The 18,070-nt window shown below is 43.5% G+C and overlaps 1 protein-coding gene across 1 annotated transcript; it reads right to left on the bottom strand.

The window, feature by feature from the left end:
* Positions 1–438: 438 nt before the first annotated feature.
* Positions 439–2,226, bottom strand: LOC115665059 (uncharacterized). The gene is made up of 3 exons (XM_056319593.1): positions 2,098–2,226; positions 739–1,080; positions 439–678 (listed from the first exon to the last, which is right to left on the bottom strand). The coding sequence occupies exons 1-3, from the start codon at positions 2,224–2,226 to the stop codon at positions 439–441; spliced, it is 711 nt and encodes a 236-aa protein (XP_056175568.1).
* Positions 2,227–18,070: the final 15,844 nt, after the last annotated feature.

Here is an 18,070-nt window from a genome sequence, read left to right on the forward strand (position 1 = left end):
TTAATGGCGTAGTCACACATAACTGCACTTCTAGCAAAACAGGTTTTAATCCAGCCAATTCAACAAACTGAGCAGACACAAATGAGTGCGATGCCCCCGGATCAAACAAAGCATACGCGACATGATTGCACAGAGAAACCATACCTGTGACCACGCTTGCCGCATTCTCAACTTCCCTTCGCGCCATGGCGTAAACCCGTCCTTGTGCTGGCGGCCTGTTCATATTAGCCGGCGGGGGATTCCCAGCCTGATTCTCAACTTGAAGCAAGCCCCAAATCTATTCTGCTGGTGGTTCGGCTTTCCGATATTCTTCCTAATTGGTGGGACGAATCGCCTGTTTCCCGCCATCGGCTTCTTCCCGAGACGGCGGTTGTCTCTAGCCGGGGTAAACCGCGATCCAGAAGCGGCTACCCTTTCCACCTGATCTCGCTCTATGGCTTAAGCATGTTCATACATTTCCCCATATTCCCGAATGTTGAGCGATATCATCTGACTCCTAAGGTCCGACTTTAGCCCATCTCGAAATCTTCGAACCTTATCCTGCGGGTTCTCCACCATCCTAGGTGCAAATCTCGACAATCTAGCCAACTCCGCTTCGTACTGATCTACAGTCATCTGTCCTTGGCGGAGCCTCATAAATTCCGCCAGTTTCCTCTCCTGGGCACTCTCTGAGATGTACTTTCCATAGAAATTCTCGGTAAACACAGCCCAAGTCTAGGCGACACCCTCTGGAAATACTCTGCCCTTGGTGGCCTTCAACCAGTCATTTGCATTGTCCTGCAACTGATATATCGCCAATGCCACCCTTTCAATCTCGGTGCACCCCAGAACATCAAAGGCTTTCTCTAATTCTTCTACCCATCGCGGTGCAGCCTCGGGGTCACCCTTCCCATTGAACTTCGGCGGTTTCAATTTCAAGAACTGCTCGACCAACTTAGACATCGACCTGATCACATTTGCCGGTCCCGGAATTGGATTCTCGTTATTCCCCTGATTCCCATCACTTCCGTTATTCCCATTGGCCCCATTGGCAGCAGCAATGGCGGCCTCAACAGCAGCGGCAATAGTGGCATTTCTCTCCTAGGCCTGCCTACCACCTAGAATTCCGGCTTCCTCTAGAGCCCTCAAAATACCATCTACTCTGGGATCTTCTGCAGCCCTCACTGGCGGTTCAATGCGGTTTTGCTCACGGCCTCGATCTCTACCCCTACCACGGCCTCGACCTCTACCTCTTCCTTGGCTACTCATCTTCCCAACTCGCACGCTCACCTACCTGCTATAATTCCATTCAGGAATTAGAGACCTAAACCAAGCTAAACCGGTCTAAGGTCCTAGGCAGGGAACTACAACAATAGCAGTCAATCACTCAGTGTGCGGCTAAGCATAAACAGCACAAGACCTCAACCAAGGAGATACACGTACTTACCTCGGGTCCTGCCGCACCTGCACTTTACGGGTCAATTCATATACGTACTCAATCAAAACACAGACAGTTAGGAGATACACTTAGCACATAAGGTCTCCCTACTGGTTACCCAAGGTCATCGCTCCTTATTACTCCAGGCTTCCACCGAATTGGACCGAGCTGACCTTGCTTTGATACCAAATCAACGGGGGATGTCACGCCCCGAACCCTACGGTGCGCGACAACCCAACCGAGGTCGATTAAAGTACGACGTCCAGGACACGTCGCCGACCCATCACCCAACACAGAGAATCATGCACACGCAGAAGCAACATAAACACCCGTACAATTTAAAACACATGACCAAGGATAGCACAAACAATAAATAGCCTTATAAATATACACTTGCATTAACATCGGGAAACATATACAATATCCATTTATAGCCAAAATATACACCACCAATCAAAAACGGGTCAGCGGCCACTACTAGCAAAAAGGGTAAGTGGCCCAGGCGGTCAGGGATACTAAAACTAGGTAGGGCTCCGGTCAAAAAGGTACTGACCCGACCTATCTAAGACTAAGGCTAAATACTATGGAACCCAGTCCGGGTCGGATCTCGAGGACTCAGAGGAACTGTCACACAGCTCGACCTCGGAGTCTAGGAAATCCAGCTCGGACTCGGCCTCTGCCGGTTCCTCCTCGGAATCCATCTCCTCAGGATCGCCCTCCTGCTCGTGGTCCTGCTCCATAAACTCTGGCTCCTCGTCCGACTCCATTGGCTCCGGATCAAAGTTCCAATCCACCGGCTCCTCATCCATCGGGTCAAACTCGTCAACCTCCCAGATAACAGGCCGACGGCCAGAACTAGAACTCCCCTCTATCGTGTACTCGGGGCTCGCCAGGTCTCCATCCTAACACTGGGATCCACCTCACCTAGCCTGTTGAACGGGACGTCGAAAGTCCTGAGGGGCCCGAACGTCCCAGAGTAGTCCCTAAAACACCAGGCGATATACTCGTGGGCTTGGAAATGCTGCTCACCCGCATCAATCCATACAGTAGTGACATGCCTAATATATCCTGTTCCCTACGGGGTACTCAGTCACGTCCCGGTCTATCCGGGACAGAATCCCAAAACTGATAGGTACATCTGACATCTTCAGGGCCGGGGGTCTGAAAAGTTGGGTTTTAACAACAATGAGAACAAATCTCATCGAGTAAAACCCCCTAAACGTAAACTAGGCTAACATGCACCTCCTGACCAACACAAACAACCAGTAACAATCGACAATCAATTGACCTAGGCCCTCGGGCCCAGATCGAGCACACAATTGACCTTGCAGGTTAGACAGTTTGTCGTAATACTCATGGCACATACGCGAACACACTTAGTCACACGTACGCCATACGTATGTTCATGCTCATTAATGTCTGCATCACACACGAGTCACCGATGCGCACATGCCTGCACAACTGCCAATGTACTCTTACACACATATGCCACCAATATGCCATGCTCATGATCCAGCTCAATAATGCACACTTGCATACTGCCAATTCTCATTTAGAGCTCGACCCGCGTAAAACGCATCAAGTCTATTCATGTCCAACACTTCCTGGCCCGCGTAAAACGTATCAAGCCCAGTGTCTCTAGCCCGCATAAAACGCATCAGGCGCAACACCGATCTCCATATACGAACCAAAACTCGCGTAAAACGCATCAGACTGGCCGTCTTCCGACAATCCGAGCATCGTCCCGCGTAAAACGCATCAGAACGGGTTCAATACCCTGCGTAACACGCATTAGGGCTTATAGTGATCACACATATACACACACCAGATTTTATCTGAACCCCGCGTAAAACGCATCAAGGCAATTAGGTGATCACATGCTCATGTCAGGCACGCATACTCGCACAAGTGTCGCCTCAAGCCAATGCTCAGCATGCAAAATGGGTGGTCATGCACAATGAGCATTCGATTCCAGCATGGGCACATAATCCAATCATGCCAAGACATACTCAAACAATATCACGATGTGCTCAAATATCCAATTGACATGCCCACGTTCAGTCCCAATATGCCCAATCAACATATTAGCATGTCCAATTAAACAATTCAATGCAATTAGGCTTCGGCACACAATTGGCACATAATTCATGCAATTAGCACAACGTAAACTTGCGCACTCGAGGCCCACCTGCCACTTCATACTCGGCCACTAAGCACGCGACATGGCATTATGAAATTGATAACAACCGAGCACAATTCAATCCCCCAAATGGGTCAAAACAAAGCATGCTCGGGATTTCCACCATTAAATCCTAAATTCACCGTACCGGGGCTAATTAATTCCAATAATTCCAGCCATCAACAGCCCACTCTAGGGCACTAAACCACATTGAAATCAACACATTAGACTCCCAAATCGTCACATAATCCATCACTAATCAAGCAGCCCACTAATCATCCATAATTTCCCCTAATTAACCCCTAAATTAACCTAAACCTATCTAGAAATGCTAATTAGCCTAATTAGGGTTTAGGGATAATTACTCAACTAGTCTCAAGCTCCAATCTAGTGGCTGAACCGGCGGGAAAACAGGCGAACCAAGCGGGCTCGCGGCGGCGTAAGCGGCGGCGACGGGCGGCCTTCACGGCTGCGCAAGCGGCGGTGGCGGTCCAAGGCGGGGGCTGCTCACACGACTGGGGAAAGGAAGAGAGAGAGAATGGGACGGCTGGATGGTTGTGGCGCAAGGTGGAGCGAGCGGTCCGGCGTGGAGCGCGGCGGCGGTGCTCCTTCGGCGAGCGGCGGCACACGGCCGAGAGAGGGAGAGAGAGAACCGGCAAGAGGGGGAGGAGAGGGAAGAGTGGCCGGCTAGTGAGGGTGAGAAATGAGAGGAGAGAGAGAGATTGAGGGAGATATACACATTGGCTAGTGGGGTGGTTGACCAAATTCTACCAAAAGACCATCTTGCCCTCAATCCAAGGGCTTAGATTTAATCTAACTATAATATCTAGGGGCATCTTAGTCCAAAATTTCAGCATTATTGGGCTGATACAAATCAATTTAAAACCCTAAAATACTCTCCAATTAATCCCAAAATTCGGAATACAAGGCTAGGGGCATAGGGGCAAAACGGTAATTTTCTGGTCCCGAGTCAAATTTCTAATTTTCGACTCTACTGATCTCAAATATAATTGGCCACACTTATACGACGTTGTCCTTGCTAAATAGTTGCGTACGCCCACGAAATTCGATACCGAAGTCTGGACTCAATTCCACGATCGATTTCGCTCAAATGCGATTTTAGCGTCTCTCACTAACGAGCGGCTGTTTAGGGGTTACGCGTTTCGACCTAGGGTTACTCGAGTCATGTCGGTCTCGACTTCCAAGAGAACGCGAGGATTTATCCCTAGTTCCGGGGGTCGCGATCGTTCGGAATAAGTTCGGGATCGTTCGCCACGCATACTCTCGGTCGTGCAGAATCACCCGCGATCCGATCGTACGTCACTCGCCAAACTGAATCCGTCACTCTCCTTGGACCGACCCACATTGGCACAAAATATTCCCTCGTCGTTTCTCGGAATCGGACTCAAGTCACGGTCGAGTTCTTGGGTCCACGTACCGTTTTTCCTAATTAGCCATTCCCTATTGGTCAGTATCCCGAGAATGATCAGTTCCGGGCGAGACTTACTAAAACGAAATGAGAAATGCATATCCATTTTATTGATCACGAAAGTGGGTCGAATTCAGGACGTTACAATTAAAATAAGCCACGCCAGAGCCACATCAGCATTTTATGTTAGTTAGTTTGACAGCGTTAACTTTAAGACTCGATTGAACCAATTTGATAAGTTTTAAGACTTGATTGCATTTTTTATCAATTTTAGGACTAAATTGCACTTTTGTAACAAGTTTAAGAATTATAGTGAATATATCTCTTTTTTTTTTGGGGGGGGGGGGGTAATCTTGTGGGTCTGAGTTGAGTTATTAGTGGCTTATAAATGGGTCTATCAATAACCGATTTCGCAATTGGGCTCTATTGTAATAAACCCATTTCAAGCCCATATTAAAGCTTCAACTAACCCATTTTCTACTTAGTTCATTAAATATGAGTTAAAATATGGGTCATTGACCCATTTTGCCACCCTTACTTAATAATAATGTGATGTATATTATTTACCCGACTTGTATCGGGCACTTTACTTGACTTTACTTTCGTCATTCTTTTATAGCATTTGAGTGACATAAGGTGTTAATTTTAGCTCATGGAGATCAAGTCCCAAGGTTTACTAACAAAGTCGTGTAATATTTTTTACCTGGCTCATATTGGATTTACCTTCTCACATTTTACTTACTAATTATTTATTATCGCTTTTGATGTGTTGCGTTATTTTCCCTATTTCGATTCTATGCTTTGATTTCTTTAGCTTCAAGGAGTAGATCATGCTTTAGGGTAAACATAATCAACCACTTCTAGACACAGAGTAGAAAAAACCTTAGGATTCATAATTTGACATGACCGTATGAATCACTTAGAAGGCAAACAAAATGAGTTTTGGTATCGAAATGGCGTTAATTAAATAATTAGGGCAACCAAGTCCCCGAATTTAGAATCTGTAATTTGTAAGAAGTGGGACTAATCTCCACATCCCACTTGACTTCTAGCTGACCCTAATAAGTTAGTGGCAACTTCCAAATATAATAGAATAAATAAATCAAAATGAATCAAAATTTCTCAACATCACTCGAAATAAGGGTTTGGGAGAATTCATATCAAACAAGGGCGAGTCGATCAAGTATGAGGACCGTTCGTTCTTGCTCACCCCTTAACCATGACATTAGGAAGGGTCACAACATTGGTCAAAGAATCACGAATGCTACTTCCGGTCGGTCTCCCATTGACTTTCTTTTGTGAGCGGTTTAGTGTCCCCCCGAACTACACCTAATAAAAATCAAACCTTAGACTTCAATACTTCGTAAGAGCTCAAATTATCTCCATGCCCAACCGAAGTTCGAAGGGGAGAAAAGTAAAAAAAAAGGCCTTTCCATTCATCAGTTCATGTATTCTGTCTTCGGTAATAAAAACAAGATATTCATGTATTTTGCTGCACTAGGATCTAAATGTCTTGGGTTATTATTTGCGAGTGACTATTTTGGTTTGCTAATTAGACGAATTTAATCCTGTTGGTATTTGAGTTTTCTTTTTTCTTTCTTTGTTTCTTTTTTGTGTGTTTGAGTAACTTGAGTAAGTAAATTACTTTAAAAACGATTGAAATTTTGAATTATTCCGTACTTGCCGTGCAAAACTGGCATTTTACCCTAATTGTAGTAGACATGTGACATGCGTCTCCTTAAAATCATTTTAACCTTCAAGGGTTGGCACAATTGGTTGGTATGTCAAAGGGTTTCCAAATAAAAAATCGAAGGTATCTCGCAAGTTGCATACAAAATGCTTTTGGTTAAGGCCATATGCACAGGTCAAAGGGCTAGATTTACTGATTTATGAGATTTGTAGAGCGTTTCATCGACCTTTAAGTAGCCGAGACTCTACGCTTATTACCCTTGGATCGTAAAAAAAAAAAAAAAACCAAAAGCACAAGCACAAGCCAAATGGCTAGACTCAACCGATTTATGAAATTTGCAGAATGTTTCATAGATCTCCAAGGAGTCGAAACTCTATGCTGATACCCCTGAATTATAAAATATATAAGTTTGATTATCTATACTAATAAAATTTATTTTTCATTTTTTGGATGGAAAACTTCCATTCATTAAATTCATGATGATCAAATAACTAGGGTTTCACGACCTCATGTTTAATTACCTCGCATCGTGCATTCTCTCAACCAACCAAAGCGATTAGACTAGTAATGAAAATTCAAACCATGAAAATTCACCACATAAATTGAGAATTGGAAGTACGTAAAATCACGTAACCTGACAATCGCCAATGAAGCAAATTTAGTAGTACTATGTGTGCTTTCGAGGTTGAGATTATCAGGCAACTCGATTTTTCTAATAAACTACTCAGGGATCACTATACTTGATTAATCGTATTCTAGGATACAGCAATGAACTTGTACTGTGACGAAGGGGATTACATTAATGTGGCAAGAAAAAACTATTTTAACATAGCCATGATGAGGATCGGAGAGAGATGTTTTTGGATTCACTTTCCTTTACAAATAATTTGAATGCGGTTCAGTATGACATGTTAGAAAAAGTTATTAGGAGGAGCAATTCGGTGCTTGAGATGCTTCCAATGACTTCAAAGTCAATGTGACCTTGGATGAAGATGCGCGCACACATATATATAAAAACAATTAAGGACATTGGATCCACCGTGCATAAGTTTTTTTTTTATGAGATTTACATATGTGAGGATTTGATAAGCCATATCATTAAATTTAAGAAGTGGGAAAGTGAAATATAATAATCGGCTAACAGCATCGCCACCCATGTGTTTTTTGGCTTCCTTTAGGTAGGGGAAAAAATTTCGTCCTCCAACTTAAGAAATTGTTGGCATTTGTCGGTGTTGGTATAAATCCAAACTCTAGGAAGGTGCGTCTTTGATTACATTTTTCCTTCAATACGGTGATTGATGGATGATGACAGCACATCAACACGTTCTTTCAATATGAAAGTTTGACTTGTTGGGGTCTTCTTTCAACTTGTTCAATACTTACAAAATAAGCGTAGGAATAGTTATGAGTAATCCAATCACGTTAGCGTGTGAGTTTTCCTATTTCTTTCTTTGTTTCTACTTTTGTGTGTTTGACCAAATAGAGTAAGCTAAAAAAGTGATTGAAAATTTGAATTATTCCCTTCTTGTCGGGCAAAACTGGCATTACCCTAATCGTATCAGATGAATGACGTGCGTATCCTTGAAATCATTTTAGAGCATGAAACAACGTAGAAAAAGATAGTTCAATAATTTATTTTAACCTCCAAAAAGGTTGGCTCAATTGGTCGTAACGTCAAACAATTTTCCATTCAACAATCAAAGTCACTTATTCAAATCTCATCAATTGCGTGCAGTTTCTTACCAATTGCGTACAAACTTCTATTGGTTAAGGCTGCCTACATAGGCTAAAGGTTCGGACTAAATCAATTAATAGGACTCACATGGACCACTTCGAAGATGGGCCTCTTTGCTCATACCCCCTGAATATATATATATGAAAAAAAATTATTTATCTATAGTTACATAATCTTTTTTTCTTTTGTTGGATGGGAAATACTTTCCATTCATTGAACTCATGGAATGAAGTCAAAAGGAGAAATTCTATAATCAAATAACCAGGGTCACACATAAGTCCGGAGTGTGATTCCGCGTGACATGTTAAAAATAGTTATTAAGAGGAGCAACGTTAGTCACAAATTGTGTGCTTGAGATGCTACTAAAATGACCTCGAAGGATTTAAGATGGAAGTAATAAGTCATTCTTATGACATTCCCACATGTGAGAATTTAATAAGGCAAATAATTAAATCAAGAAACATAATGTCGGTGTTGGTATAAATCCAAACTCTAGAATGGCGATAGACCCTTAATAATTGATGGTTGATGAGAGCACAGCATCACGTTCATTCGACATCAGAAGCAATTATAATAGGAATTGCAGCTCGATAATTCTACGTGTTTCCCAATTTATATTCATTAACTACTAACACTTTGTTTGTTCCCTCTCCTTCTATGAGAATCTTTATAATTAACATTAAACGGACATAATAGGGCATCGACTAAGGTTAGGTATTCATAGAATATTTTGCAAAGTTTGGACTTGTATTAATTCGAAGGTGGATATTTAGACAAGTTGACCCTATTCTAACTTATAAAAGTCTACCACATTACTCAATATTTTGTAACTGAATCTGAGGCTTTTACCTTGAAAATTGATCATCCATCAGTGCAACCAAATTGCTTAACATTGACCTTTTCAGCGTCTAGAAAGGTAACCTTTTGAATTTGGTACAACTTAAGAGCTTTCTCTCTTCCTGTAAGAGCTTTCTCTCTCTTCTAGTAGCAGCTTGCCCTATCCATGGTGATAGCTTACCCTAAAAAACCCTAAATCCTTGTCTTCCATCACCACTTTTGACAATTCACCCATACCCACATCATCTCACCATACGGTACCCCAACGAAGAATCTTCCCCTCATTGATACTTCTCTCACCATCTATTCTCGCCTTTGCCTCTCCAAACCTTTAGTCTATACTGAAAAGGAAATGGGCAAATGTCAGCCAGCAAGATACATGCTCCCAGGCTTCCTTCTTCTCGGCTATGCCCTGTAGTTGTCTGAGGTGACTGGAGTTCTCCGAGGTATGTTCCTGTGACAAAAGATCAGTAACAACATAGAGGGTGAGTTAGATAAGGAACAACGGCTTGCCACTATGTGTAGATGACTTGGTAAAATGTGGTCAAAGGATGTCGCAGCCAAGGTGGTTGAGGAAATTCCTCAACAAAAATTGAAAGATTTGATCGAAGGTGGATCACAGGGATGGGCTTAGGTGGCTCACCCTAATAAGCCACCAGGTTACAAATGAAGCTACTATGTTGGAACTGTCAAGGGTCGGGTACACCCTTGACAGTTCGAGCCCTACGAGCCATCGTGGCTCATGAAAGGCCAAGTTTGGTATTCTTGATGGAGACAAAAAATCAAGAGTCAGTAGTTCGACGAGTAAGAAGAAAATTAAACTTCCAGCAGTACTATGTGGTGGACCCAGTAGGGATTGGTGGGGGATTGGCTCTATTATGGAATGATGGCATTACTCTTAATGTGTATTGTGCTCCTTGATGTTTCTCTTGAGGACATTCAGCTGAGAAGAATTTTCAGAGCAACATTTATACATGCACCTGCAAATTTTCTGAAGAGATTACGTACTTGGGAGCAACTTCGGCAGATACATGCCCTAAATACCCAACCTTGGGTGTGTCTAGGGGATTTTAATGAAACTTTATATGATTGGGAAAAGGTCAATAAAAGAAATTCTGAGCTATACAGATTAAACGCCTTGAGAGATTTTCTTAACGCGTGTGGGTTGATGGATATGGAAAGCAAGGGTTGTGCATTTACCTGGGAAAATAATCGAGAAGGGGAGGAATTCGTTAAAAAGAGATTAGATAGGGCGGTGTGTAATATAGAATGGAGGCTACTATTCCCTAAAGCAGAAGCCTTCGCACTTCCCGCTATAGGCTCGGACCATAGCTCTATTTTACTGTCTCTACAAGCTAAACAAGTGAAGAAGAAGAAGTATTTCAAGGTCGAGGCCTTCTGGCTGGAAAATGAGGAGTTTGGCAGCATCATTAAGGACATTTGGAACTCTTCTAGCATGGCTGGTGCTAATTTAGTGAAGAAAATAATAGCACTGTCCACTGAATTAGCTATTTGGTGTAAGAAAGCCTTCCCCAATAGCCATAAGCAGATAAAAATGCTGAAAGATGAGTTGCAAGGCATTATTAGCAACCAAGCATTAAATGTAGACAGAGGAAGATAGCAAGAACTCATTGGCCAGATAGAGAACCTGTGGAGAAGAGAGGACATGTACTGGAGCTTAAGGTCGAGATTGTGCTGGCTAAAATGGGGAGACAAAAACACAAAATATTTCCATGCTACACTAATTCAGAGAAGATAGAGAAATAGAATCTCTATGTTAAAGAATGCAAAAGATGTTTGGACTCGTGACCCCAGGAGACTGAAAGAGATGACAGTGGAGTTTTTCAACGAGCTTTACAATTTAGTGGGAAACTGGGATTTTAACCTTGTTTTGCAACAAATTCTAGCTCTAGTTACCAATGAGATGAATCAGCATTTAACAACTGGAATTACAATGGAAGAAGTTAAAATTGTAGTTTTCCAGCTGGGCTCAATGAAGGCTCTAGGATCGGATGAGTTAAATGGCCAGTTTTACCAACATCATTGGGAGGAGATTGAAATGGAGGGTTTTTGAGGAAGTAAGGAATTTTTTAAATTCGAGGTATCTCAATCCAAAATTAAATAGGACTCACATTGTATTGATACCAAAAGTTAAAAACCCAGAAAGCCTGATCAATTCAAACCAATCGGCATTTGCAACTCCTCCTACAAGATTATTTCGAAGGTCTTGGCTAATAGATTTAGACCTTGGCTCTCAAACCTAATAGCAGGAGAACAAAGTGCATTTGTAGCGGAAGACAAATACAGGATAATATTCTTGTAGTGCAGGAGGTGCTCCATCAATTGAGAGTTAGGAAAAGAAAGGAAAAGTTCCAGGTGGTGTTGAAACTAAACATGAAAAAAGCTTATGATAGAGTGGAGTGGGATTTCTTGAAAGCTTGCATGCTAAAAATGGGATTTTGTAAATGGTGGGTGGATAGGGTTATGAAATGTGTGAATTCAGCCTCATTGAGTGTAAAGTTGAATGGTGAGCCACCACCGTTCTTTCATCCTTCAAGAGGTCTTCGACAAGGGGACCCCATCTCTCCTTACTTGTTTATCTTGGTGGCCAATACCCTTTCAGCCCTCATGAGAAAAGCAGTGAATGACGGAACTATTGTCGGAATAAAGCTAAACAGGTATTGTCCAATCCTTTCTCATCTACTCTTTGCCGATGATTCATTATTTTTCTTAGATGGGAAAGTGAAAGAATGTCAGAATCTTGCATTGATACTAAATCAATACTGCTATGCATCTGGGCAAGCGATAAACTTGAACAAGTCTGGCATTTTCTTTAGCTCAAGCTGCCCTCAAATCTTAAAGAGGAATATGGCAAATGAGCTGCGTGTTCTTGTCATTGAGAAGTCTAGGAAATACTTAGGGATTCCTTCTGACTGGGGTGCTTCCAAGAAACAAATGTTTGTATGGATATTAGCAAGAGTAAATGCAAAACTAGAGGGGTGGAAGGAAAATTTAATATCGAAGGCGGGTAAGAAAGTTCTGATAAAAACCGTGGTAAAAGCTCTCCCACAATATGCCATATCTATCTTTAAAATTCCAATCTGGAAATGTTAGTCGATAGAAAAGAAGGTTGCTAATTTTTTGTGGAAAAACAGTGAATCAAGGTCATATCTTCATTGGAAAAGATGGGAGGTGCTTAAAACCAGGAAAGATAAAGGGGGAATGGGCTTCAAGGACTTGATATCCTTCAATAGAGCCATGCTCAGCAAACAAGCATGGAGATTAGCACAGAACCAAGAATCTTTATGGAGCTATGTTTTAAAAGGAATTTACTTTCCTAATAGATCCTTTTGGCAAGCTGAAAAGGGGTCTCCCCACTCTCCTCCCCCCCCCCCCCCCACCCCCCGGCCCCGGGTTGGCAAAGTATCTTGATGGGCAGAAAATCGATATCGAAGTATGTTATGTGGTCAGTTGGAACAGGAGAGAACATCAGAATTCGTGAAGATAGATGACTCAAACGAGGAACTATTAGAGGGCCAGCTAACTTAAGCGATATGTGACATTCCGAATTTCGTCCCTTTTTTGGGATTTATAAAACGTGTAATTCATCAGTGCACTTATAATAAAATCTCGTCCGGAACTGATCAGTCTTGGGTTATTTTTAAATTAAAGATTTTGCTAGAATCGCACTCGATCGAATTTGGTCATTATTTAGAACCCAAACTTTGGTGTCAAATTTCTCGAAGTTTCGTAACGAATTTAATTGGACGGTATCGATATTATTGTGGCCAGCGTCAATATTGCCCGGGATAAGTGAAAAGTGAAATTTGGATTGGGTGCGGATTTGGACTGGTAGACCTCCCTCGTGGTGTGTTTTAGTTATTATCTTTTGGCCTTTTTCCTAATTTATAATTAGGGTTTTTCGTGGACTGTTAGATCAATTTTGGGTTTGAACGTGGGCCGTTGGATCGCGCAATCATTGCGTTGACTTTTCTCTCTCTCTCTCTCTCTCTCTCTCTCTCTCTCTCTCTCTCTCTCTCTCTCTCTCTCTCATGCTCACATCCCCTCCCCTCTGCATGCAGACCTACCCCTCCCCCTTCTCTCTCTTCCTTTTTCTTCTTTTCTTCTTCTTCTCTTCTTCTTCTTCCTTTCTTCTTCCTTTCTGCCGCTGCTCCTGCTTCCCTGTTCTTGCTGCCCGATGCCGCCCGCCACTCGTAGGGACCAGCCCAGCCGCCGCCGGCCCGCCCTCCGTCGCCCTACCACCCGCGACACTGCAGTGTCGCCTCCGGCCGCCGCGTGACCTCCCCTCCCCCTGTTTCTCTCCTCCCCAGTCTCTCCCCTGTTTTGAGCTCTCCCCGACTCCGCCTCGTCCAGCCGCCACGCGCCGCCGTTCCGGCTACCGCCGCTGCGCCGTCCGCCACCACCCAGCTCCCAGCAACCCCGACCACTGCCAATTCGCCCCCTCAGCCCCCAGCTCCCCCTCTCTCTCGCCACCACCGCCCCAGCCTTCCTCCTCCTCCTCTCCGGGCTGTCATCGTTGCTGTCGCCGCCGTCGCTGCCGTCGCCGTCGCCGCCGCCGTGCCGCCCAGCTCGCCCCAAGCCGTGGTCGAGCTTGCTTGGCCATTGCTCAGGCTGTGCCCGAGGGTGCCCAGCCGTGCCGGAGCTCGCCTAGCCCGTTGCCCAACCGTGCCGAGCTCGCCTAGCCCGCTGCCCAGCCGTACCGGAGTCGTCCTAGCCGCTGCCCGTCTCCGACGTGCCCGTTCCCGCGTGCTTGCCCGCGTGCCTAGCCGCTCACCCGGTTGTGGTCGAGAGCCTCGGGCCGTGGCCGAGGGCATGCCGAATCGTGGCCGAGCCCCATGCCCGTCGCGCCTCGCCCTTGCTAAGCCCGTTACTGTTCACCCGGGCCATTTTGGGCCCGTGCGGATTTCTCCTGGGCCAAATTTAGGTAAGTGACTCCCTAATCCCTACTTAGTACTTTGGGTATTATTAGACTTGTTTAGGGATTGTTTAGTGCCGGTTTGTTGGATAAGTTAGGGGCCGGTTTGAGGGTTGCATGTGGCAAGTTCCTAGAATATATTTGTGGTGATTTTAGGGGTCAATTGATGGTTGTGCATGGCTGGTTCGATGGCGGTTTAGATGGCTAAATGTTGGTTAATTCATGGCCTGGAATGTGAGTTAAATGTGATGAATGGTGGGCGCGTGTATGGCCGGTTTGTCGTGGCGCTTGTGAGCAAAGTTGATGCTTGAATGTGGCCGACCTGAACGTCGGATTTGTGGGCTATTGTGGGGAGTTCATGACTTGGAATTGGGCACTTGAGATGTGTTAGAACGATAGTTGTGCGATGTGGCGAACTTGTGATGCCCTAAGGAATGAATTGATACTCGCATGGATTGATTGGAATGAGTGGCGGTTGAGTATATTATGGCGTTGTTTGAATATGTGATTGACGTGGAAATTGATTGAATTATGTGGCGTGTGTGTTTGCTTGAACAAGCTCAGATCGATCGGAGGGCTGCCAACCTGTAGGGTGTTAACCCGGGTTGTGAGAAAGGACCTATAGGGTGTTGACCCGGGTCGTAAGAAAAATCCTGAAGCGTGTTGACGAGGGACAAAGCCTGGATTAATCGGAGGGCTGACCTGAGGCGTGTTTACGCAGGTCGTGAGAAAGTGAAAAAAAAAAAAAAAAAGACCTGTGAGGTGTTGACCCGGTTCGTGAGAAAGGTCCTGAGGCATGTTGACGTGGAACAAAACCTGGATTGATCGGAGGGCTAACCTGTGGGCTGTTGACCCGGGTCGTGGAAAGTGGCTGGACACGCATGTGATATGTGCTTGATTGAATTGGGTGAATGTACTTGTGTATGGCGCTCGAATGATAGTGATATGTACATTGGATGATATTGCATTAATGTGAATTGACTAATATGCAGAGTTGGCGCATGATTTGAGGAGAGGTAAGTACGTTCATGTGGATTTTATTTGTCGGTTATTATATTGCATGTGGAGACTCGTCTAGGTACGCATTGGCCTATGTGAGGTTTAGGTTATCTACTTATTGAGATTTATCTCATCTCTCGTTGTTAAACATTTTCAGGGTTGGAGTGACGGATAGTCGTCATGTGCGGTTCAGAGACCGGGAGTGACCTTGGGCATTTGATGCTTCGTTTCATCTTTGGATGCCCCTCTTTTGTATAGTGAAGTAAGCTACCCAACCACCATTCCCTTTTGATGTTGTGTATTTATGAATGCTGTAGTGCTATCCCTTGTCATTAACTTTCGTCAGGTTTGCTTAAATTTCGCTTCCGCTTGTGTACATCTTTGCGTGTTTCGTATGGGTCGGCGACGCATCCTAGGACGTCACATTCAATACGACCGTAGTAGGGGTCTCGTGAGCCCGTCGGGGTTCGGGGCATGACACGATCCAACTATTGCAGCTGACTTGATTTCACATGAGGAGGACAAGTGGGATGAACAATTGATCAAAAGTCTTTTTGACGAACAAATAGTAAGTGAGATTCTGGCTGTGCCTTCGAGGACTTATTTACACAAGATAAATTGGTGTGGACGGGTTCCAAGTCAGGAGAGTGTTTAGTCAAAAGTGCATACAATTTGCTCCCTGAAGAGGAAAACAAACAGAACAGCAAAAGAACACTACAAGTGCCATAACTTGTGTACGGCGCTCACTTTGGTGCCATAAGTTTTTTTTGGATCACTTTAGTGCTAAAATTTTTGAAAAACGATCACTTAAGTGCTAAAATTTTTGAAAAACGATCACTTAAGTGCCAACTCCGGTGCCGCACACAATTTTTCGCCGGAAATCCGACGTGGCATTTTTTTTATTAATTTCTAAAGCTGACGTGGCTCGCCGGAGGCTCGCCCGAGATTGGCACTGAAGTGATCGTTTTTCAAAATTTTTAGCACTTAAATGATCGTTTTTAAAAAATTTTAACACTTAAGTGATCGTTTTTCAAAAATTTTAGCACTGAAGTGATCCAAAAAAAACTTATGACACTTAAATGATCGTTTTTCCTCCGACTTGGCACCAAAGTGATCCGAAAAAAAGTTATGGCACCAAAGTGATCTCCGTACACAAATTATGGCACTTATAGTGTCCTTTTGCCCAAACAGAACACATCCCAAGCCTCATCTTGGACGTACGAGATTTGGACAAACCCTGAAGTAATTGTACAAGTTTCGGGTCAAAACATCACCCGAATGGAAGAGTGGCTACAAAATTTTCTCACGCAGTCAGGCAACCCACTTACCTTTGAAAGAATCACAGCTCTTCTCTGGTTTAAATGGAAAGCAAGGAACGATTTTGTGTTTCGGCACCAATCCCCAAACCCAGCTAATTGCTTTATCGCAAGCTATGGTCAGAAATTACAGCAAATGGAACCCTAAAAGTTCGAAACTTGACATTGATAAGGAGACTTTATCTCCGAATTGGCATCCACCGAAGAGCTGATCCTTCAAGATCAATTTCGATGGATCTTTCATCGATGGCAGCACGGAGGGAGTAATTGTCGGTGTCCTTCATGTTGAATCTGGAGCTTTGCTAGATGGATTTGTCAAAAAAATCGCTGCTTCCTCGGCAATTCAAACGGAGACGATGGCTCTATTGGAGGCATTGTCGCACTTTAGGGCTTGGAGAGAGAACGAGTTGTACTTGGAGACAAATAGCCCAGTTCTAATTGAAGCTATGTTAAGTGATTCTCACGTGTCGATTTGGATAAAGATGAGGATGATGATGCAAGTAACTTGGGTGAACACGGAATACTTAATTGATAATAATGATCTTGAACTAGTTGAAGCAAGGAGAAAGAGGAATATTCAACGAGATATATGTAAGGGTGAGCGGTTTTAGGTTCCTTTCAGAGTCCACCTAAAACTTGGAACTTATCGATCAGAACCTGGAACCTACCTTGTCATAGGTTCCAGGGTCTAAAAGGTTTTTTTTTTTTTGGTTTTGCTTTTTAGTTGAACAAAACAAAAATGAACGCAACAATACTATAAACTTGTTATTCACCAAAGAGAATATAAAAGACTAGTTTTTTTGACATTACAGTTTAAATATATATAATTAAAATGAGAAGTCATTGTATAAATCAATACCCAACAAAATTCAGGAGGGACCAGCATATCGATCAAGACAATATCCAAGATCACAAACAAAATGGGAAGCAAAAAAAGGAAGAAAGATGAGCTTTTGGTCCTCAATAATAGAACAGCTAAGAGCACTTCAGCACTTGAACAGAACAGCCAAGCAAACAACACAAGAGCATATTAGCAGAGAACACTTGGACAGCCAATCAAACAACACGAGAATAGAGTAGCTAAGAGCATTTAAAGTATTGAATAGCCAAGCAAGCAACACTAGAATAGACTAGCTGAGAGCACTTGAACATTTACAAGTGGGCTCTCTAACATTTACAAGTGCTTGCCATCATTCGAAACACGCAAAGCCAGTCAGCCATTAACCAAATTCTTACTAGAAATCCTCCATAACATAGGGATAGAACAGAACATCCATTAATATGAAGTGATATGTCCACTATTAATACAAAAACTGCTTAGTAATAACACTAGCAGAACGGTCATGGTTGCCTCGGTCGAAGAACAGCCGAAGTGCATCAAATCAAAACACTTAAACCAAGTACTTCAGCTGGGGACTACAGCGGCCATTTACTTTTTCCTAAATTTGCTTACAATCATCCATATAGACCTATCTACATCATCTTATCTGCTACCAATTAATAGTTATAGCACCTTTACTCTCTTATTCATC

Source organism: Syzygium oleosum, unplaced genomic scaffold (genome assembly GCF_021117445.2).
Source record: "Syzygium oleosum isolate NSW1041296 unplaced genomic scaffold, Sole_v2.1 Sole_v2.18, whole genome shotgun sequence".
NCBI lineage: Eukaryota > Viridiplantae > Streptophyta > Magnoliopsida > Myrtales > Myrtaceae > Syzygium > Syzygium oleosum.

Bases quoted from the DNA above. Each gene is read 5' to 3' on its own strand.
- LOC115665059 (XM_056319593.1), bottom strand. From the start codon at position 2,226: ATGGATGAGGAGCCGGTGGATTGGAACTTTGATCCGGAGCCAATGGAG. The intron at 1,081-2,097 runs GCAGAGGCCGAG...AGGCAGGCCTAG, and splicing joins TGGATTCCGAGGAGGAACCG to GAGAGAAATGCCACTATTGC. The intron at 679-738 runs GTATTTCCAGAG...TTCTATGGAAAG, and splicing joins TGAAGGCCACCAAGGGCAGA to TACATCTCAGAGAGTGCCCA.